The sequence below is a fragment of the Haliaeetus albicilla genome, chromosome 20 (genome assembly GCF_947461875.1).
Source record: "Haliaeetus albicilla chromosome 20, bHalAlb1.1, whole genome shotgun sequence".
Lineage (NCBI taxonomy): Eukaryota > Metazoa > Chordata > Aves > Accipitriformes > Accipitridae > Haliaeetus > Haliaeetus albicilla.
Genome location: NC_091502.1, coordinates 25778351 through 25800786, shown reverse-complemented (window position 1 = coordinate 25800786; position 22436 = coordinate 25778351). Strand labels below are relative to the sequence as shown.

Below are 22436 nucleotides of genomic sequence, written 5' to 3'. Positions count from 1 at the left end.
TGCGAGGCTGAATATGCAATGAGGTCCTTGTCAGCGAAAGGGCTTTGTGCCTCTTAAATTTAAGTAAATATTTTTTTAATTTATTGCTTTGGGCATTTCTTTGTGGTGTCTACACTTAATTGCATTATACTATAGATCTCCAGTGTGCAGGCTAGGTACTGCAACAGAAAGCTTAATGTTGGTTAGTGAAGGACGTGGGAGATACTTTAATTTTTGAACCTGGCTGTGTTCCCTCTGGAGAAGGACTATAAACGCAAGTCTGTGTAGCAAATTTTTTCTTCCTTAGTTCTGGAGAAGGCTCTCTGGTTCATAACTACCATGGAAACAGCATTTTTAAAACAGTCATTTGCACATCAAGTGAAGACCTGACACTATCAGAGGGCCACTTGAAGGGACATCACAGCAAAAGCTTAAATGTATTGAAGTTGAGCTAAGGAAGTTTTTGGTGGTGGCATGAGCAAAGACTTCAGAAGGATGCTCTTTCCTTCCTTTCTTTCCTCTTTTTTTTTTACTAACAGCATGTCTGAATCCCTCCAGGTCCCTTTTGTTACGGCTGTTTGAATCCCTAAGCAGAACTTGGACATGGGTCATATTTGAGCCCGAGGATTTGCTCTCCGGATCCTACGTGGGAGCTTTACTCCTGGACAGAATAGGTGGGGCAGTTGCCAGAGCAGAGTTTGTGGCTGATGAATGATGCTGGATTTGAGTGGTGGGGAGGAGGTTGAGTCTTTGACCTCATCCTTGCTGTACCAGAGGATTTGCATGGAGATAAAGTTAACCCCAATCCAAGTCAACCTAGTGATGTTTTTTCTAAAAATCCAGCAGAAAAAGTTTTAATCCAGGTCAGGCTTGAAGTTTTGGAAGTTGCAAGAAGGATTCTGGGATTTGGCTACTTCTCTCCTGGTGTGGTGGAGCCTGGGTGTCCTTCTGCGCTTCTGGCCAGGGAAGGTAGCGGACTGTGTCTATCTTTAGAGTAGAATCGTTACGTTTGGAAAAGACCTTCTTATGTCTTGTTGTGGTTTTGCTGTAATGTGCTTTAATGACTCTTGAATCCAGCTCCAGGACAGTTTTACTGGGAAGCGTATCGCTATTTAAATGCAAATTTGACATTTGAGACCCACTGCTAGGCACAAGGGACAGTGTCTCTTACCGTGCTGCTGCTGTGAATAATGGTCTGCTTCATCTGCTCTCCTGTGCATAAAGCTTTCATTGTCCGTTGGCTTTATGAAAGCGATGAGGAGAGGCAGGACGCTGAGCTCAATCTGCTCTCTGAAATACAGGGTTGGAAAGCTTGATAACTGAGAGTGGGGAGGATACCTGGAGTGAGGAGATGAGGGAAGAAAAATCAGCTTCAGCAGGAGGATGAAGGCTACCTCTTTGCCTGTTGGTTGGAGAGGTGGTGGGGGAAGAGCACTGCAATCCCAAAAGCGAAGGTGGGGAGTGAATGTGGGTTTCTCTGTTCCTAGCGCAGCGCTGTGACCACTAGGCCATAGGAAAAACATTTGGCTTCCATGCTTTGGTGCTGCTGAGCCTCAATGAGGTGGTAGCTGTTCTGCATGTGCGCAGGGAAACTGGGGAATTTACTGGTGAGTGATAGTCTAGAGGATGCAAAGCAGCTGTTTTGGAGGTACGTGCTTTGGAGATATACCTGTAGAGTGTCATCTATACCTCAGTACCGCTCTAACCCTGCTTCGGTCCCTGCTGTGATCCTCCAGCGCATCAGGACATTGCTGCTGCCTCTCGCCAAGGCTGGATCACAGAGCCGTTGAACGGCCCGTATCTTACCTAGAGCTTTAAGGTAAACAGACCAGGAGAAGGGAACCCACTGAGCCAAAAAACCCCACAGGCATCCTTCAGGCTGGGCAGCCCAACCCTTCAGTCAGTTGAAGGTGAGAAAGTCAAAAGGAGGCAGTTCCTCTAGCCTGCCCTGTTTTGGGAAGTCCTGAGCCCAACTCCTGACGGTGTCCACTGTTGCAGGATTGGACCTTCTCTACAGCCCATTGGAATAAAAGACACCCTCTCCGATAGGTACAGGACACCTAATTTCTTCTTGTCCCTCCACAAAGAGTTTGTGTCTTGAGTATATAGCACAGCTGTGCACAGCAACATTAATTTTCCTCCCCTGTCCTTGATACTATCTCTATATTGTGTTTATTAGTCTATGAGCGTGTGGGACAGCATTGGATCTATTGTTTAGGCAAACACCACCACATGTGGCGATACTTTTCCTCTTGTTCGTAGGGAATATTTTTCAGGAAACACAAGTCCTGGTCCTGTATGATTATTTTTTTTTTCCAACATAACATTGTTGCTGTGTTTGATACAATTGTCTGATCCCTCTTTGCAGAGTTAATTTCCCATGAGGGATCAAAGCAGAAACACTGGGTTTTGTTCCAGAGTGACTTGTGCTTTTTGCCGCCTATATCTCATCTGTAGAGCAGCAATGGAAAGACCTATTTTCTAAAGTTTTGTCTAATCCTAGTGAAGTTGCTATGGTGTTGAATCTCCTCTTAATCTCTCCTTCACACTTACCTTTCAGGTTTTTATATAATCGAATGGGATATTGGAGTGACTGGTCCATTCCAATACTTGTAACAACTGCTGCTGGCTTTACGTACATTACAGTGTTATTGGTGAGTAGAATAAAATGCCATTTCCTAGAGGTTTGTGCGTTTGTTTTAAAAAGGGCACGAACTTCTCAGTCCACCTACAACTTGAGCAATTTTCCTTTCAGAAGTGATTTCCCCCCCCGCCTTAGCCTTAAGTTGCCTAAAATAAACGGAAAGTGAGAAATGCATAGCCTGTGACCTCAGATGATCAAGAGCAAAACCAGAGACCCTGATACTGGTGGTGCAGTTGGCCTGAGGAGAAACACAGCTCTTGTTCCCCTTAGTACGGCCCAGTTCCCATTTCGGCGTATCTGCCAGTCACAAATGCAAATTGTTTCCCCGCATCCCTGGGCGCTGGGACCTCCGAGGCCGTGTCCATTCTGGCCCACGCAGACACTGCTTCCCGCAGTCCTGGGAGCCGTGGACCCATGGACCAACCTCTCAAGTCCCTGCCTTCTGGAGGTCAAAGTCTTTTGTTCCACATTCTCAGCTTTGGAAAGGCTCTGTTTGTACAACTGAGCTAGTGGTGTCTGCTGGACCATCCTCACCCCAGCCCTGCTTTCTGCCCCGGCCTCTTTGGTTATCTTTTTTGGATGGTGATGTGTTCCTGCATGTTCAAACACTTAAAGGTTGTGATGTGCCTGTGTCTGACTCTTGATTTCTTCTTCCCAGATACTAGCACTATGTCACATAGCTGTGGGACAGCAAATGAACCTGCACTGGCTTCACAAGGTAAATGGCTCTTCTCAGCTTGGAAGTGAGCAGGATCTCAGTGAAACGGGAGTCTAAGGAGCGGGTGGTGTGTGTGGCACTCACTGCCGCAGTCTTTTTGGGGAGAGCATAAATCGTGGATGTCTGTGATGCATGTGGCCTCATCTTAGGGCTGAGCAGATTTCACAGTAGGAGCAGTCAAAGCCTGGGGACGAAGACCTTGGTGAAATGTTCTGGGGGTCCCTGCTGACAGAGGGCCAACTTTTGGAGATTGAGAAACACCGTGTCATTGGAGTGGCTCGACTTTGGTCTGGGCTCAGCGTGGTACTCCATTACGAGCCCTCGGGTGCTCCTCTCTGTGCTGATCCCAGCCCGAGGAAGGGCTGAGCAGAAGCGAAGCTGTTCAGGTTGTGCTCGGAGGACCTGACTGGAAGAGCCCTGGGAGAAGATGAAGGTGTTAAAACTGGGGGTGTGCAATGTGCAGGTTGTGCTTTGCTGGAACCCAAGGAGGTCCTGGTTTGTATGTAAAGCAGTTTGAAAAACTGCTGTGAAATGTAAGAGAAGATGTAGATCTGGTGCTTGGAGCGCAGAAGGGGAGAGGAAGGGTATGTAGCAAGCTGCGGGGAGAGACAGTGCCAAAGAAAATGGCTTGGCAGCATTCAATTGTAACTGGCAATCTGCTAATAGGTAATTAAGGGACCAGCCCTGAATCTACTGATACACAGCTCCTCCCGAAATTGGTTGTTCTGCATGTGACAAGGTGTCGCAGGATCAGAGCCTGAACAGATGTACCACCCCCCAGGACAGGGACAGCACAGACCTCCCCCCTGTCTCTTTTTCTTTTTTCTTCCTAGAAAAGATAGAAATTATGTTTCCTTGGGAGGAGGGGATGCAATGCAAAGAGGAGGCAGGGACTGTCTGACTGCTGCTAGAAAATAAATTGTCGATTCTTGAGTCTAACATATGTTTCTTCATCGGGGCAAATGGAAATTTTCAGACACGCTCCAGGTGGCTGATGGGTTTGGATGAGTAAGTCCAGAAGAGGAATGTGTTGGTGGAGATCAGTTAGTTCTTGCCTACAGAAACCCACCCTTCCTTCCCTTCTTCCAAAAAAGTCCACCGATCATCACAACTCAGATGTGGTGCTCTGTCTCTTCCCCACACCTCCCTCAGTTTTCTAAGGAGGTTGAGATAAGAGACTGGAATAAGTTAATATTCTTTGCTGTAACTGTGCTGAATTACCTTCAAATATAGATTAAAGCATGTGGGAAAGGCTGGTATGTGCAAACTGCACAATTCCTTCCAATTTCCTCCTGTAATCCTGCAAAAAGAACTGAGGATTGTAAGCCAAGTTGGAGATGCCTGAGAGAGGGTAAAAAGCAATAAATTGGAGGTGATGAGAGGAGGAGATGATGGAATGGAGATACACTTGTGTCCTGACACCTCTGTGCTGCACAGGGCAGCGACATCAAGGGGAATTAGGGCTGTACTGAAGAAATCTAGTTGACAAAGTCTTCTGTGGCTGCTGAATTTGGAGTTCAGCTTTGCGGGATATAAAATGGATGAAAAGTAGATTCAATCTGGGTTGTGTGCTGATGTTACACTCTGGCAGGTGTCCCAGGGGTCTGACCACATGATGGGGGAGCAGAACGACTGCTGCGTGCAAGGGCCCATGGCAAAGTGCAATTGTCCACATGCATTGCTTTGTGCTGTATTACCCCAGAGTCCTTAATGAGGAAATCTCTTGAAATAGTGTGGCTTGCCACTATAGGTTGCTGGGGAGTGTCTCTTAAATAGGCGAGCAAACCCTATCCTGCCTTGGATGTGCAGAAATGGGTTGGTTAGGGTTAGAAGGTGGGTTGAATGCAGCCTCTTGGCTCGGGGGTTCTATTCAACCTGGGGCAGCTGGATCTCTTGGCCCCTTCTGCTGCCCCATGTACTTTGTTCATGCTCCCCAAAAGTTGGAGGCTCAGGGTGAGCCACTGCTGTCCTATGGACACCTCTTGTGCTGTTGGCAGGTCTGTCTGGGCACCTAGGAGAGGAACAGCAGGTGGGAACTGAGGCTAAACTAGAGAGAGAAATCCTGTCCTTATGTCCAGAAGTGTTTTCTGTAAATGTTGGGAATGCAGGGTTTTTATTTGCTTGTCTAAGGTATTAAGTAAAGATGAAATTGGTCTAGTGATGTCCTGTGCATCTTAGATGATCAGTTCATTGCTGTGTATCAGTTGGCCTTTTCTGCCCAAGTCTCCCCCACAGATTTCAGATCTAGACAGTACAGGAGATCGAGGCGTAGAGCAGCAGCATCCTTTGAATCCAGCAGGTGTGTGGAACAGCAGAGACTGAGATACCAGATGAAGAGGCGGAGAACTGTGGACTATTTTTTGATAGACAGCCCGGATTTTAAGTCTTTACAGCTGGAGTTATTTCTATGGCAGTTTTTGATGTTTTGAACTTTTTACCTTCAAAACAGAAGTGACGTTTTCTTTTTGACTGCTCTCCTCAGACTTCTGAGTGCTTCCACATGGAGGCTGGGGGAAGGTGGCTGATGGACTGGGCCTTGGTCTGCCATCTCAGTTCAGCCACTGTCTCATCCAGAGCCTCTTCTCAAGCTGCAATATCTGCTATAACTGCTCTGTTAATGTGAATTGGATGCTGACTGGACAGTTGTTGCCATTTCAGACCCGGTTGAAGTCACATTCATGCACAAAGCTGTGCTTGACCCATCTCAAGATGACTCCTTGGCGATGGGGATGCACAGCCTTGCTTGCACACATGTCTAGCCTTTATGGAAGTGCAGTGTTCATTCTGGTGGATGTGTTCAAGGTTTATGACTGAACAGAAGCGTTGGACAGTCAAGTTAAGCAAAGTCCGCCCACCTCCCATAGCACTGGTGCAGCACAGGCTGTTGCAGCAGGGCTGGGGAGTCTGGGATCACCTCCTGAAGCTGCCTGGCAGAACCCCATTTCTATTTAAGCTGGTTTTGATCAAGTTTGTTGCCAAAGCAAATCACCTGATCTTTCCATACCATTGGTCGCTATGTGAAGAAAGAGAGATCATCCATGAGATGTGCCCTCCTGGGCCTGTTTAGACCAGTGTTGTATCTCCAGTGGTGGAAAAGGGGAGGTTATGCTGGGACAGCACACAAGCCCAACCTCTTTCCTTGTGGGTCCTAAGGCTAGTTGGTTTTGTCCTTTTATTATGTATGAAGGTTTTCTCTCTCCGTTTCCCAATCTATAAAACTTACACGATAATGATAAGCTCCAGTATGTAAATACTCTCATATTTGTTGTAGATTGGCCTGATGACGACCTTGATAACTACTGTGGTGACCATGTCATCGATAGCACAGCTTTGGGACGACGAATGGGAGATGGTATTTATTTCACTGCAAGTAAGTTGTCTGCAAGGATGCTTCTCTGGGTGGGGAAAGGGGCCAGTGCAGCTACATGTCATGGACTTTGTCTTTCTACTATATAAAATCCTGTCTTGACGTTTGTCATTCCCAATATTGAAATCTTGGCAATGAGAAAATTTGCAGCAAAACTCCTGTGGAGTCCTCGAGGCCACTATATCACTTTGTCTCCATCTCCTGAGCTCTTTCCCTTAAACTCAAACCAAGGCTTGGCTGCAGAGTTTGAGGTGGAAAATACTGAGGCTGGGTATGACTCATAGTTGCTGGAGGGAGAGGGCAATTCCTCCTCTTGGTGTGGCATCATGCTCTTCCCAGCCCTATGGGAGGAGTACTCTAGGTTTTTTTTATATTACACATAAATTTATATATATATCTAAAAAAAGAATGCAACTTCTGTACTCTAGTCCTGTTTTAAGAAAGATTTGTGGTATACTGCAGGGCTGTGTAAGTATTAGAGGAAAATAGTTACAAACTGTTAATTTCTTGATAGAACTCTTCCTCAAAAAGGGGTCCAAAAAATATTTTGCCCATGAAAGGCCTGAGAGGTTTTACTGGTGATCACTGCTGTATATATGGGAGTATGCAAATACACAGGGGAAAAAATAGCATTCACACAAGTGACTAACATTTCTCAGAAGTGCTTCCCTTTTCTTGTTTTTTAAAGATTTAGGCAGGCAATTGGAGAACAGAGGCATGACTCAGAGGATCCACCTCAAGCTTTCTCTCATGGTGACACACCATGGTGATACACAGTCCAGTGTGTTCATAGAATAGTTTGTGTTGGAAGGGACCTTTCAAGGTCATCTAGTCCAACCCCCCTGCCATGGGCAGGGACATCTTCAGCTAGACCAGGTTGCTCAGAGCCCCGTCCAACCTGACCTTGAATGTTCCCAGGGATGGGGCATCGACCACCTCTCTGGGCAACCTGGGCCAGTGTTTCACCACTCAGCGTAAAAAAATGTCTTCCTTATATCTAGTCTAAATCTCCCCTCTTTTAGTTTAAAACTGTTACCCCTTGTCCTATCACTACAGGCCCTACTAAAAAGTTTGTCCCCATCTTTCTTATAAGCCCCCTTTAAGTACTGGAAGGCTGCTATAAGGTCTCCCTGGAGCCTTCTTTTCTCCAGGCTGAACAACCCCAACTCTCTTAGCCTGTCCTCATAGCAGAGGTGTCTGGTGTTCCAGACCAACAGGTCCCTGTCTCTCCTGTGCTGAGGACCCCAGAGCTGGACGCAGAACTGCAGGTGGGGTCTCACCTGATCGGAGCAGAGGGGCAGAATCCCCTCCCTCGACCTGCTGGCCATGCTGCTGGTGATGCAGTCCAGGAGATGACTGGATTCCTGGGCTGCAAGTGCACGTTGCCAACTCACATCCAGTTTTCATCCACCAGTATTCCCAAGTCCTTCTCCACAAGGCTGCTCTCCATCCCTTCATCCCCCAGCCTGTATGGATACCAGGGCTTGCCCTGACCCAGGTGCAGGTCCTTGCACTTGGCCTTGTTGAACCTCATGAGGTTCCCGTGGGCCCGCTTCTCGAGCTTGTCCAGGTCCCTCTGGATGGTATCTTGTCCGTGTGAACTGTACCACTCAACTTGGTGTTGTCTGCAAACTTGCTGAGGGTGCATTCAATCCCACTGTCTGTGTCATTGATAAAGATATTAAACAGTACTGGTCCCAGCATGGACCCCGAGGGACACCACTTGTCACTGATCTCCATCCAGACATTGAGCCGTTGACCAGTGTTCAACTGGATTACAAGAAATTTAAAACTTGGTGCCACTAAGAGCCTTGCTTCCATTTGCATAGTGGCTAAGGAGCCCTTTTCCAAATATCTGTGTTATTGGGTGAGCTCTTCCCCAAGAAGGGGTTTAGAGCTTTCCTGCTTTGCCCTCATAGTGGCCTGAGTGCCGAAGACAACGTTAGGGTTTGGAAGAAGAGATGGCCAAAACAGATGCAGGAGCCTGATGTAGGAATGGTGTGAAATCCAGCTGGAAACAGAGTGGTCTGATGCACTGTGCAGCCTGCAAGGTCAATGAATTTGTGAAGTGCTGGGGCATTTGTCATCGTTTTCTCTCTCCTGTTCTTCTGTCCTGCAGGCCACAGCCCCTTTCTTGCACATAGGAGCACTTGCGGCAGTCACGGCGCTGTCGTGGTTGATAGCGGGGCAGTTTGCACGAACGGAGAAAGCCAGTGAGTACCACTCGTGTCCTTGCGTGGTGGTCGGGGGCTGATGGGTGGTGGTTGGGGCGTTGGGTGCTCCCATTGGGAACCACTTGGCAGGTGCTGGTTCCTTCCCTGGGCTTAGTAGCCTCCAGCTCAGCCACGTTGGGGAGGTGGATGCTCTCCTGGAATAACCTGGCTGAAACTGGAGTGGGTGTATCTGGTCTGGGGATGCAACCAGATCCCACGGCTGCTGCTTTGTGGTCAAAAGCACGCCAGAGTTGGAGGTGAAAGGGCTATTTTCAACGAAGCAATGAATAAAAGCATCCAGATTTCCATCAGTCTGCTTTAGAAAACATAAATGCACCCTCCGTAGCTAACGTGCCATGTTCTGTTCTGGATCTTATAAGCACTTCCCCCTAGCCTCATCTCCTTGGCTTTTATTCACCTGCGTTTCTAGAAGGATCTGGCTTTTGAAAGCCTTCATGGACTTGCTGCTTGTGATGCAGTAGCACCTCGAGGGCTCAGTAGAGATCTGGTCCCCAGAAGGTTCGGTGCTTCTTTAAACGCATGTTGAGACGTGGTCAGAGGTCTAAAGAAGCAGAGTGGTGAAAGACAGGCTGAACCCAGCTCTTCTTGTTGAGGGTCCTGACCACTGGAATAAGTGTACTCTTCTGTGCATCTCCCCTGTCCCACCGTGTTGCCAGGGGCTCTCCCAAGCTGAGCTGTTCCTCTAGGTTTTCTTGTGAAATAATTTGATCCTTCTATGCCCTCAGAAGTGTTTTTCTTCAGAGCATCCATGGATGTTCTCAGACATTTGTGCCAGTTCCAGAAAAATTATTTTAATTGGTATTTAACTTGCAGCAAAATACAAGCCCTGGAAGGTTTTGGCAGCACTTGCAAAAGACTTCCAAGAAGTGGGAGTTAAGAATGAGGAAACGGTGTCTGAGGATGGAAAGATTTTGATATCCAGAGAGATTTTTCAAAGAAAGAATTGCTCTGCCTTAATTTATAAATATGCCAATAAAGCTGTACCTGATTCTTCTTAAATATGTTCTAGCATGTAATTAGGCTGCCAGTTGAGGGAGGATTTATGGTTACGCCTAGAGCAGAGACTGCATGTGCTCCTTGTGAATTCCTCGTGATTTTTCTCTTGCAGCTGAGTTCCCTGAAAATGGATTTTTTGTTTGTTTGTTTTTAATAAGCCAGGAAGCTGTTTTCCTTCTCTTTCTGCTCCTGGGTTGGGGGTTTTGTTTTGTTTGTTTTTTAAGGAAAAACATTAATCTCTTCTGTACCATTGGATCTTAAAGTTATTTCAGGGTCATTTTATTTGTGAAAGGTATCATACCTGGAGGAGTTTACAGACCTTTTGGTACAGATATGTTTGACATGGTGGTGTTAAAAATGGAAGAGAAGAACTAAAATCTCTGAACTGACAGTTCAGACAGAACTGACAGTTGCTTGTAATGGCAAAATAAGATTTCACTCACTAATAATAATCTTTTGGAAATAACTGGTGCAGCTGCAGTCATTGGTGCAACAATCTGTTCTTGTCATTCTTGAGGCATGTGACAATCTTCAGCAACTGGCTTTTTTACTGAGCAAATTTACACTTTTTTTTTTTGTTCCCCCATGCTACTTTTTCCAAACCTGGAGAACAGAAGTTTCTTGAAAAGCTGCAGTGTTTTAAAAAGTAGTAGCTTGTTTTCAAAGCTTGCTTCTCAGGTCAAGTAGAAAACATTGGACTCAAAGCAGCTCTGGAAGCCTTGAGTAGCAAACAGCAGTGTGAGAAACATGCTCTTCTAGGAGCCCAAACTAGGCTGGAGTGGTCACTAAGAGTAGGAGGAATGGAGAAGGAAGGCTTGCGTCTAAATGTTGTCGTTGGCAGTGTCGTGTTGTAGAAAGTGGGAGATTTATCTGTCCTGCTTGCTTAGCTTGGGTGGTCACCAGGAGAGCTGCTTCCATACAGACCATCTAACCTCAAATTGAACAGTATGTATTTTGCTTGTATTCCATGCGCGTATTTCATTTCAGGTTTTTATGCGTGGTCTCAGTTCCTACATATGCGTGGCTGGGTGGGGATTTCAGCTCCATTTTAACATGGTGTGACCCATGCTGGGGCATCCTTTCCTTGTGGGTGCAGTCCAGTGATAAAATATTTGGAAGCCCCTGCATATCTCACGCTGCTTGCCTTTAGTCTGAACCCGAGCTGTTTAATCCCTAAACTGCGGCACCAGGAAGGAAGGGACCAGATTCTTTGCACAGCCTGAGACTTTGCTGACAATTAGGCTGATTTTTCAAAGCCTGGTTGGTGTGTGGTGTTCCTGGGGTGAGCAAGAATTGGGTCCGGATCACGTCCTGGGTCCATCTGGAGGTTTTGATGCTGGTAAGGCACAACTCCATACTTTTATGGTTCAGGACACAGCGTGAGCTCACTTAGCAAGATGCCATTCAGTTCCTTGAGTGCTCTGTGGGTGATTGACATCTCTTCCAGAGAGGATGAAAAATTAGCTGGCAAAGTTACTAGTGTTACTTTCTGGCTTGTTGGGAACATGTTTGAATGAGGCTATTAGATGCTGGAAGCAAAAAGCAGCTTATTTATGCGTGAAACCAGATCAGTTGCGGTCAGGACCAGAGCTGGGTTGTTCTGTCCTTCCCCTAAAAAAACTTGCCTTCTCCATCTTGTGTCCGTTGCAAATATTTGTTTTAAAGGGGGTTTTTTTTGAGGTTCTCCCTTGAGTTCCAAAGCCTTAATGAGTTTGCAAAATAAATAATAATAATTAAAAAAGAAGTCTTTTGCTTTAATATCTGTGGTTTCAAGTGACTCCAAATAGCTCAGGAGTTCAAAGGTGCCTGTTGTTCTTTACAAGGAATACATGTCTGCTGGGTACAAGGGGTGCTTCTGTTGTGCTGTCAGCACCTTCGAAAGATTCCCAGATACTTTGGACTTTGTGAGAAGTCACCGGTAGTCGGCGGCGGGCGGCTGAGGCATGGTGGGGGAGGCAGGACTGCTCATCTGGCCCCAAGCGCTGCAGCCAGCACCCTCTTTGCTGCATTTGTCAGTCCTGTAATATTGCTGCTTGCAGAGACCCCGGGGAGTGCAGCACCATCACAACCCAAGGATTTATTTAAACATGTCCAATTTAAGCAGTAAAGCATCGCAAATGAGCTCAGTTCTGGCTGGTACAAATCCTAATGCAGAAGCAGTTAAAGTGGTATTACCCTGGCTGAAATGGGTGATGTTGGTGAACCACCAATGTAAACGCAAGTGATGTAAACCCAAGTGATGTTAAATGCACCGAGAAGGTGCTGTGACTGACTTGTAGATATGTTTAACTGGTGATCTATTTCTGCTGTCAGGCAGGGCAAAATTTGGTGCTGTCTGCCCCCAAAGGGCTGGAAACCAGCAGTGTTTTGGGCTACGTTGCTGGGACTTTAAGCAATTCACTTAACTTTTTGTTTCCCCAATACAAAATGAAGTGAAAACCTCCCTCAGGACTTGATTAGCTCAGAGATTTTTTTTTTAAACTAGAATGTTTTTCCCTAAACACAGAGCTCTACTGTTGTACTAGGGACAACGGCTGTAGACCAGTCTCTCCTCTGGAGGAAGATGAAGGTGTCTTGACTTCACTCCTGTGGTGCGAGGAGGTCAGGACCAACATTTTCACTAGCTCTTTCTCTCTCTTTCCACCTCAGCTTCTCAGATGCTGATGTTCACTGCATACCTTGCAGTTGTAGTTGCACTTTACCTCGTCCCCCTCACCATCTCGTCCCCTTGCATAATGGAGAAGAAGGCTCTGGGACCAAAGCCAGCCATTATAGGTCACCGTGGAGCACCAATGGTGAGTAGTCTCACATCGTTAGTACTGCGTTGTCTGACTTTTCTGCCTGTGTAAAGGATGATACCGGACCTGATGGTCTCCAGGCTGCTCTCCAGAGAATACATAAGGCAAAGGTAGCTTTGAGGCACCCCTGCTGGCTAGAATTACCGTGGTCATAAATCAGTACATGAACCCAGAGTCAAGTCACACCCCAGATGTTATAGACGCCTTGCAAACAAAAGGGCAATCCCTGCCTTGCTCAGGGTGGTTTGTGCCATTCCATTTTTCTGGCTGTTGTTTCTGCTGTTTTTTGCTCTCCAGGCTTGGCCCTTGCGCTGCAGCAGCAGTAGTTTGTGATATTTTTTTGATTTTTGTAGAGCTTGAGGCTCAGTCTTCGTGCCCTTTGCAGGACCTCACCAGCAGTGGTTAAACTCAGCTCACAGCAAGATGCCTTGAGTATGTGGCAGGCTGGAAAAACAAACAAACAAACAAGCTGTGCTGACCCTGCATGACTGCACGGTACTCTTGCGTTGCAGATCATCGTGAGACTGGGTGAGGTGATGAAACATTCCTGTCACCTGCCTCTGGGTAGATCTTGAAAGCATAATCATATAGTCCTTTCTTCTCCAAGGTTTCTGGGCATGTCCAGGCTAAAGATGGAGTATGTTGGCTTGGATAACGCTGTCCTGTGGTATCTGGACATACTGGCCTGCATCTCTAGTTTGGGTGCTTTTGCACATAGGTCTGTTGCATAGTTGTACCTCCATCTCTCTCTGGTGGTTGATTGACTTCAGACAAGATAGCGTACTGCAGTGTAGGCACTGGCCTTGTGAATGGGTTTTTGGGGTTTTTTTCGTGTCTTTTTTTTTTTTAAGGCATGCAACTAACTTTTTTGCTGACATTCAAAGCAGAAAAATATATTTGTATAGGCTGTCAGAACCGATTTGGCAGGCTGGAGCATGCTTGAGCTCCTCTCTGAGTCCAACAGTGTGCACTAGGGGAGTTTGCTAGGTGAGAAAAACACCTGTCAGGACACAGAAGTATTTTTTAGTTCTCCTTATTTTTAATGATTTCTTTCTTTAAGCAATATCTTGAAATACCAGCTTAATTTGAGTCACTCTTTTAGCTATATTGCCTCTGTGGGTGGTGGAATGAAGTTCTGGGCACGATAAATGCTTTTTCCTGTCCTGCTGAGTTTGTACCAACCGTGAAGGCCAGAAGAAGCCAAGTGAGAACCTGCGCTCTGCATGCTTTCTGCATGGCAGCAAATCACAAAACCTGTTAAGAGATTTTCTTCCTGTGGGGTTTCCAGGCTTGCGTGCCCCCCATAGCCTTCTAAAGAAACTAAACAGCAGACAAATTCTTTCTATCTTCCAGATAGTTTACATAAACCTTATCTGGAGCAAGACTCCCAGCAGAGACTTGGCCCTTTGCTTTGCTTCATGGTCTTCCTTGGAGCCAGCAAACGCTCCTTGCAGTATGGAATAAACCTACCTGAGAAGGTGCTGGTTGCATGTTTGGGTGCAGAGGGATGCAAAAGTTGATCAAGAGCAGCGGTGGAGGAGGCTCAGTGCTGTGTGTGGAACGGTGGCCCAGGCGTTGTTCAGCAGGGTGCAGCCTTCCCCTTCACCATTCCCTGGTACACAGAGCTGGTTGTCTGTTAGCAGCAGATGATTTGCTCTGAAGCCCAAAAGAAGCAAGATCAGAGACTAGCAAGCCTTGTTCCAACCTCCAAGCAATAGTCTACATGTCCCACGATGAGCTGGCAGGAGGTTTATCCGACTGCTTTGCCTTTGCTGTACTTGTAGTGTGTCCTCTGACTGTGCCCTTGAACGACAAAGCTGAGATGGGGTAAGAAAGATGAGGACTAGAGAGAGGTGTCAAAACTCCCTTCTGTACTTCCATCTATGCCCAGCTTTTCACTGTATCAAATGTCACCTTGAGTTTGAAGAGCTCTGCTTACAGTGCAAGTCCTCAGGTTGTACTAAGTCGTATCTGCTTGGGAAACTAATGATTTTAAAGCCTTGCCAGAAGGCGTTTCTGCTTATAGGGTCTTGTTTCACAGGGCTTCTTGCTTTTGCTGTTGAGCCCAACTGTAAGTAGATTGAATTTGGAGAAGTGGCCAAGTGGAGCTGGGGAGGAGGAAATAACCCAGAGAGGAGTCTGGAGACTGAGCTGCAGGACCCAGACATCCTCCCTTGGGCAATGTCAAGATCAAAAGTCTGCAGAGCCTGGGAGTTTGGGACCTGAGGTGAAACTAGATCTAGTGGGACTGGAGATGATAAAAAGCGATGCAATATTTGCCTTCAGATCTCCTGAAGCAAGACAAATGTGATTTGCTGTGCAGACAAACGCGCTCTCTGATGGAGCCTGATAGCTGGTTGCTTCGCCCGTCTGGCAGGACTGAGTCCGTAATATTGCATTTGCAGGTCCAACGCTCTTATACTGGAAAGACACAAATACAACTGAGTGTTCTTCTGACAAAAGCCAGCAAAGGAGATCCATGGGATGGCTGAAAATGCTTGTCGTCCCGAAATAAAGGATTTGCTGGGGACATGGCATATGGTATATGGGGCCAAAGGCAGTGAAATGGAGAGTTTCCCAGGAAAGCTGTAGATGTGTGCGCTTCCTGAGGGATACAGTACTGAGGGATACTGATCCATCAGTGCTTGCAGCCTGCTCCTCAAGGATCTTTGCTCTCCAGAGCCTGCTTTCCTCTGTGCATGCATGCACCCTGTCTCTCTTCTCACGTCCCTTTAGATTTTTTTTTTAAGAGCAGCGTTCATAGTGTCTGTGTGAGTGCGACTCAACTGCTGTCCTTGTTCTGTGGAGGAAAAAAGTGAGGAACAGGGGCCATATGGCTCATAATTTGTCTTGAAACACTGGAGGAGGGGAAAAAGTCCTTGCATTTTAAGTAGCAAGAGATAATCAGAAACCACCCTGGCATCTGTGCCTAGATGAAATGTTGCTTTTTGCAGTACAGGAGAGCTACTGGTTCCACACTGGCCGACTGTTTGTCTGTAGTGGTAGTGCTCCTCCAAGCAACGTCCCTTTGGTATCATCCTGTTCCCCCACAAGCTTTAACTCACTGCTAGAAAATCTCTTTGGCGTGACTCCTTCTACCTTCTCTTGCCTAAATGTCATCCAGTCACGCCTGCTTTATGCTATGCTAAATGTCCATTCCCATCAGGGTGCAATCTGAAAACCCTTTCTCTTAGCAGGCGTTTAGTTAATCAATCGGTCTCTTTTCAAAGGCTTTTTTGAAATTAATTATTCAGCCTCCAGATCTGTTTCTGTCCTTCTGGATTCCCATCAGGAGAGCATCAGGGTTGTGGCAGCAATAAGCCGGGAATTGCGGGCTCCAGCCCTCACTTGATGTCTGTTGGTTTGAAAGGGTCTTGTTCTGATGGGCACAGGAATGGTCTGACACCCCAAAACATGAGATGGGGTTATCTGTAAATTTTGCCTGTTAATATGTTAAACTCTTCAGATGATTTTATGAGCAGGCATCTGTTGTCTTTGGTCTTCCATCTTTTTTATTATTCTTACAGAAATCTAGTTACGTTTTGCCTTCAATGGCAATAAACTTGTCTGTGTTCTCCCTGTGATGGTAAATAAGTCACTTAGGCTGAGAATAAGCCAAAACAAGGGTAGAAGGTAAAATCTGGGACCAAATCTGAGATGGAAATGAGGAACTTCATCCAGTAGGACACCAACTTCTACTGCCATTTGCAGTTTAAAGTCTTCTCCCAAATGTCTTTCCTCACTTCAGGTTGAAGCAGGTTGTCTTTGCTTTTGGAATCTGAAGAAGATGCTGTCCATAATGTTGAACCCTACTTGCTTTTAGGTTGTTAGTCCTAAATGTACATTTCTTATAAAAATATTTAGGCTCATCATGATGATCTTTGATGTCAAATTGTAGGTAAATCACCCAAAGGATTAATAATAGCAGTGACTTATCTGAGCAAGAGCTCTACCTGAATCCTCGGAAACCTTCCTGAAGCCTGGAAACTCGCCTCCCATTACTGGGACCAGAAAGGTACTGGTTGGTCTAAAAACAATCAGGCTGAACCCGTGGAAACCATCCAAGCATGTCGGAGGCAAGAACAGCTCTTGATTTCAGAGCTGGAGGCTACAAATAGCATTGAAATAAACGCTTTTGGCAAACCACCCATGCAGCTGGGTTTTGGCATGTCTTAACAGTGCTGAGAGAGGCTGTGCCGAAACAGCTGTCCGAGTGCCGGGAACACGCGGCGTTCATGCCATCGAGCTCCTTCCTGCATGGCAGATGATGTCCATCTCCTTGCTGAGTGCAGGCACAGTGCCGGGAGGAGCATTTTTTTGGCCGTGCTGACTCATTGGCTTTGCACAAGTCCAGAGTGGAAAAGTACCCATTGCTGGGACAAAGTACCTTGGTGGGCAGCCAACGTTTAATTGCACTTAGGATTTGCTGTTGGATTACTGCATGGGAATGTTTTGCCTAGACAGGGAGTGTGTCGTGCTGTTCCTGAGAAAATTCCAGCAAATATGGCCTTGCGCATGTGGAGTTTGGGTTTGTGGGGTTTTTTTGACACCTGAAGGTGAAGCCTCCAGTATATGTTGGCGTTCTCCCAGAGATGCTGTTTTGTCGTCTTGTGGTGCCAACTATCAATAGAAGCAGTAATGAAGACCTCTGGGTGGGATTGTGTCTTACTGGAGAGCTTTCGGCTAATGAAGAACTGGTGATTTCTTTCTATTGCTTTGGGGGTTTTCTTGGTGGTTTTGAGGGCCTTTACTTCATCTTATCTTGAGTACCAACCAAAATTTTGCCCCTACCTATTCAGGATGGCTTTGTTTTTTAAGGGCTCTGAAGTGCTTTAGTTTGTACTGCTCGTGCTGCTGAAATCAAGAAATGTTTGGCTTGCTGTATGTCTTACGTACACCCACCTATTAAAAATATGGCCAGTTAATCTGTCTGCTGGTCTGATTGATAGTAACAATCAATCGCAATTAGCATCTTCTGACAGTCCTGGAGAAAGGCTTATGTTCACTGAAATAAATCTACGTAAGTTTAGGTAGTCTTTCATTAAATCGAGCTTCAGCTTTTTGTGTGTGCAGTACAACAACAATGAGGTCTCATCTCCTGTATCTAGTTATTAAATTTCTAATGGCTTTTTCCTTATGAGTTTATCCTCTTGTCCAAGGCAATCCTTTATTTTTTTTCTCTTTTTGCTTTATACTTTTTCCCTTCCTTTCAGTCTAGTTGAGCTGTTTCCAGAAGTGCTGGATACAGGTGCTCATGCCTTGTGTTTTTAGTCCAATTGTTGGCTTATGAGGAGACTGATACTGGAAAGGAGAGATAAAGGAGGGGGGGGGGGGGGAAATTATGCTCATGTTTCCAAAAGGATGAGAAAATATCCTTAAATCTTCTTGATGAAGCAAAGATCAAATCCTTTACTGCAGCTCAGCACACAATGCCAGAGGTGTGCAGTGGCTGCAGTTACACTTTGGAACAAATTTGGTTCTTCTGTGCAAGCTTCTTCATTAGCCACCACTCAATGTACAAATGATGCAGTGATTTTTATGGGGTTTTTTTTTTGAAGGCCTGTCAAGGTGGCTAATTAGGGAGAAAATACAGTGTAGTGATGTCCAATTGCAGCACGGCTATGCTGCTCTAACTAGCACGCTTTCATAATCTTTGTTAAGGAAGATCCAAAGCTCTTGACTCCATTTGTAAGCATTTGCGATTGATTTCTGAGTAGAAAAATGGTCAAAATGAGTTCATCCATGGGTAGTTTTCTAGAAGTTACTTGCTGCATCTCTGTAGTAGGAAGAAATGAATGGTAGCCTGATTTTTGCAGGGGATGAGCCTATCAAAGCAAGTGTGAAGAGGAGGAATAGCTTCTAGAAACCCTGCGCAGGGTCTGTCCGTGGCTTTCAGTGGATGTTGGTGTGGTTTATATAGGACAGAGGTTTTGGAGTGAAATCATTGCTTTGTGCCCCAGGGCTTCTTCACTTCAGCACTGGTTTCTTAAGAAATTGGTTGTGTCCAGTTGCACTGGATCACTGCAAACCTGGATTTGGGGTTTAGACATAATGTGCCTGAATGTATTGTATCAAAGGAACTGGAGGGAGACAGAGAGAAATATAAGCAGAAAGATTATACATTTACTTAGTTATTGCCGTTTTGCTTTAAAACGTTTTTTTAAAAAATCATCATTAATCTTGGCAAGTAATTTCTGTAATGCTTGGATGCATCTCTGCCCTAAACATGCTGATTTCGGGGCTTCAGCTCCCTCTTTCTTTGAGGGAGATGGAGACAGGCTGGGATGATGGAAATAACTGTTACTCAGATTCTCTCATTTCACAAAAAACTCGCATTGTAAGGGATATGAACTCCTGGTAAAGAGAGATCCTGCCTCCAAAGTGATGCCAGGGGAACCTCCAGGAATTAGGCAGCATCTGGTTTTAGGGGACAGGGTTAAATACGCTTTCCTGGTTTTCTGGTTGACCTTTACTGGGTTATGTCATTGGTGTGAGTGGCTTGTTGAGTCCCCTCAAGGTTAGGATCGACCGAGAGGTTTAGAAACTGGGGAGGACAGCTTTCTGCATTGATGATGGACTCATTTGGAGATGCAATTGTTTATATCGGGGTGACTGGCTCTGGCCAGGTTAGGAGTTCACCCACCACACGCTCACAAGAAGATGACATCTTTGCCTGGAAGGCTTACAATCTACTTTTCAAAAGCTTCTGACATACAGGGAATCGGTCTGTCAAGTAATAGCGTTGGGGCGTTATGGAGACTACCCAGCACATGCCATCATGGGGCACGGCGTTACCGAGAGCACTTGGGCTGATGTCCGTGCTGTTTGCTGATTCAGAGCAGCCAGAGATGTTCATTCATCTGTGATGCTCTTCGAGAGGATGCTCTTCACTTCTAGTGGTGTTGTGATGAAGATGATGTTACAGCTCCTAAGTGCGTGTTTGGATGGTTGGACCTTAAGTGACAATCTGTTTTTAGAACAGTTTTAAAATGCCGTTTCCTCTGCACAGCTGCAAAGCTGCGTTTTTAACATGGATCTGGCCCGAGTTTTGTAAGTTTATTTAATTTGCATTTGGGGTCAAGTTCCTGGGAAAGGAATGGATGTGCCTCTTATCTGAGCAGCTGCACGCAGCCCTGGTGGGGTCCAGTTCAGTTTTGCCCTTCTTGAAGAGTGAAGCTTTGTCTGCAAACTCTGTAGGGGCTAGACATGAGGCAGGAGTGGGATATTCCACTCCTGGGGCTGGGATCATCTGTCCGTGGGGTTGAGCTCAGTGGCAACTGTCTGAGTGCTGGGGATGGGACAGACAGACATTGGTGTATGGGTAAGAGATGAGAAACCTTGGTCATGCTGGTCCACCTCTACAGAGGTGAAATACTGTTGTAGCCAGGCTTGTTTGCCTTCGTTAGCCCTGATTCATGTCATATGAGCTCTTTATTGTGTAGGTGGGTAACAGCAGGGTCATCCTACCCTTGTTGAAGGGTTTTACGTTGATTGCTTAGTGGAGGGAGTCCAACCTGCCCTTTCCAGTCTCCCTTAGCCTGAGAGATGATCTACAACTCGGTACACTTTGCTTTTCTGTTCCTTTTATGTCCACATCCCCGGCGAGACTGCTTTATAGGGGTGGGGGTTCAGTTGCTGCTTGATGGGGTGTCACATCTTGAGCTGGGACTCGCGTTGCGTCTACCCAGCAAACCTGACAGGCTGGTGGTCCTCGTTGCCCTTCGGTTTCTCTAGGTCAGCTGTCTCTCGTTTGAAGACTGCCCACTTTATTTCCTTGCGATTACTGCAGTCTCCGAAAGCAAATATTGAGCGTTACCCTGTAGGGAGAGGATCACCTTGCAGTGTTACCCTGAGGAAACCTGAGCTACTTGGGAAGGGAAACCCGAGATGCTGAAAGCAACCCAAGGAGATGAAGTCTGGATGGGATCTTCAGATCTTTGTGGCTGCTGCTCCCTGCTGACAGCTCTGGGCATCGTGCATATATTGCAAAAAGCTCTTTGAGCCCGACCTTGCGTGACCCAGTGCTGGGCTGTGTGAGAGGGTGTGATGCGATGGGGGTGTTGCCTCTGTCTTCGCCTGGACAAGTCAGGCTTTGATTGGGAGCTTTTTTGGGAAGATAACGTGACTCTGTGTTGCCTTTGTTAAGCAAACGGAAAAATGAAGTAGTATTGATGCGTGGCTTGAGCCGGAGGAATTCAGCAGAGAGATATCGGGCTGACATTTGGTCTGATTATTTTACCCCAAAGCTTTGCTGACCTGAGCGTGTAAGGTGATCAGCTTATAAGAAAACAAATCATTCTTAGAGACACCTTCAACTCTTGAGCAGGTTTTTATATTTATTGTGTATCTTGCTTGCATGGTGCATTTAGGCCTTTGTTCTTAATTATTCCTCTTTCCAACCCCTGAGTAATTCTTGAAAATCACGTGTTGGGAACGCTCATTGTGTCTTGGTGGAAACTTACTGATCCTGGTGGTGGCAGAGATGAGTGGAAAAACAGGATGTTACACGTGCTCTAAACCTGAAAGCAAAATTGGAAAAAAGAAAATTTTTTTTTTTTTTTTTTTAAAATAGCTTTATTTTCACATGGCCATGTTTCAGTGCAGAAAACCTGCCAGGTTTTCTCTCAACAGTTGTCTCTCTTCCCCCCCCCTTTTTTTTTTTTGGTCTGCCTGTTGTTGGTTTATGGACATTTGGGGGCTATATATACTGTACTAGTTTCGTAGAAAAAAAGAAAGTATTTGTCTTCACACTATATTGTTTTTAAACAAACCCAAATTCTGTTACCATCTGCTTCATTCAACAGGAAGGAATTCGAAATAAAATTTGAGTCCTCATCTGTCATGGCCATTGGGATAAATTTTCTAGGCTTAAGGCTATTTTTTTTTTTTGCATTGTTGTTAAAACTAACTAGAACATTTGTTATTACAGAAATCAACTGATTTTTAGACTGAGTAATGGATGATTATTGAATGAGTAGATGTGGAAATAAAATGTGTGCTGCAGAAACTGTGGTCTAGTTGTTCTCCATGGTATGGGTAATACCCTGGTTTATGGACTTTCTATAATGGCATCATGATCACTGTTTGCATAGAAAGGTAGGAGAATGAAGAACCGTTAAGGTGGTTTAGGTAGCTCTAGATATAACCTGTGAATAGAAAATTACTATCACATTAACAATCACTTGCTGGGGATCTTCAGCAAGCCACTGTTTGGGAGACCCCACGGGTAAGCAAATCTCTCGCACACTAATTTTGCACCCAATCTCAAGCTAGCCAGGTTTCTGGCATTGCAGGCCACAATAACTCTGCATTGAACTCTGTCCTGTGTGTGAAAGACCATCAGTGGAGGCAAATGCCTTGGTCATCTTCAGACTTCAGTGAGATGCAATTCTGTCTGGAGAACACTGTTACGCCAGTGTAACTGGCTGGCGCGTTATCTGCAAAACAAGATTGTTTTGGCTCCCTAATATCTCTAAACCTCACTGACACCACTTCGCAAACATTTCCACTTACCTACTAATCTCTCAGTGCTCTTTCTTCCTCCATAGCTGGCACCAGAAAACACTCTGATGTCCTTCCAGAAGGCAGTGGAGCAGAAGATGTATGGAGTCCAAGCTGATGTCGTACTGAGGTAAGCCGGTGGGCTGGTTGGTCTGAAACTTTCTCTGTGAATAGCCCAAACCATGCTGGTGGGTCTTTC

The 22436-nt window shown here is 45.9% G+C and overlaps 1 protein-coding gene across 4 annotated transcripts in view; it reads left to right on the top strand.

Moving 5' to 3' along the window:
• Positions 1 to 22436, top strand: part of GDPD5 (glycerophosphodiester phosphodiesterase domain containing 5) — a 169108-nt gene that overhangs the window by 122533 nt on the left and 24139 nt on the right. For all 4 annotated transcript variants that reach the window (XM_069808635.1, XM_069808631.1, XM_069808633.1 and 1 more), the window contains exons 4-9: positions 2540 to 2633; positions 3282 to 3341; positions 6613 to 6711; positions 8828 to 8921; positions 12588 to 12733; positions 22285 to 22367. In XM_069808635.1, the coding sequence (XP_069664736.1) occupies positions 2540 to 2633; positions 3282 to 3341; positions 6613 to 6711; positions 8828 to 8921; positions 12588 to 12733; positions 22285 to 22367 (576 nt within the window). The remainder of the gene's footprint in view (positions 1 to 2539; positions 2634 to 3281; positions 3342 to 6612; positions 6712 to 8827; positions 8922 to 12587; positions 12734 to 22284; positions 22368 to 22436) is intronic.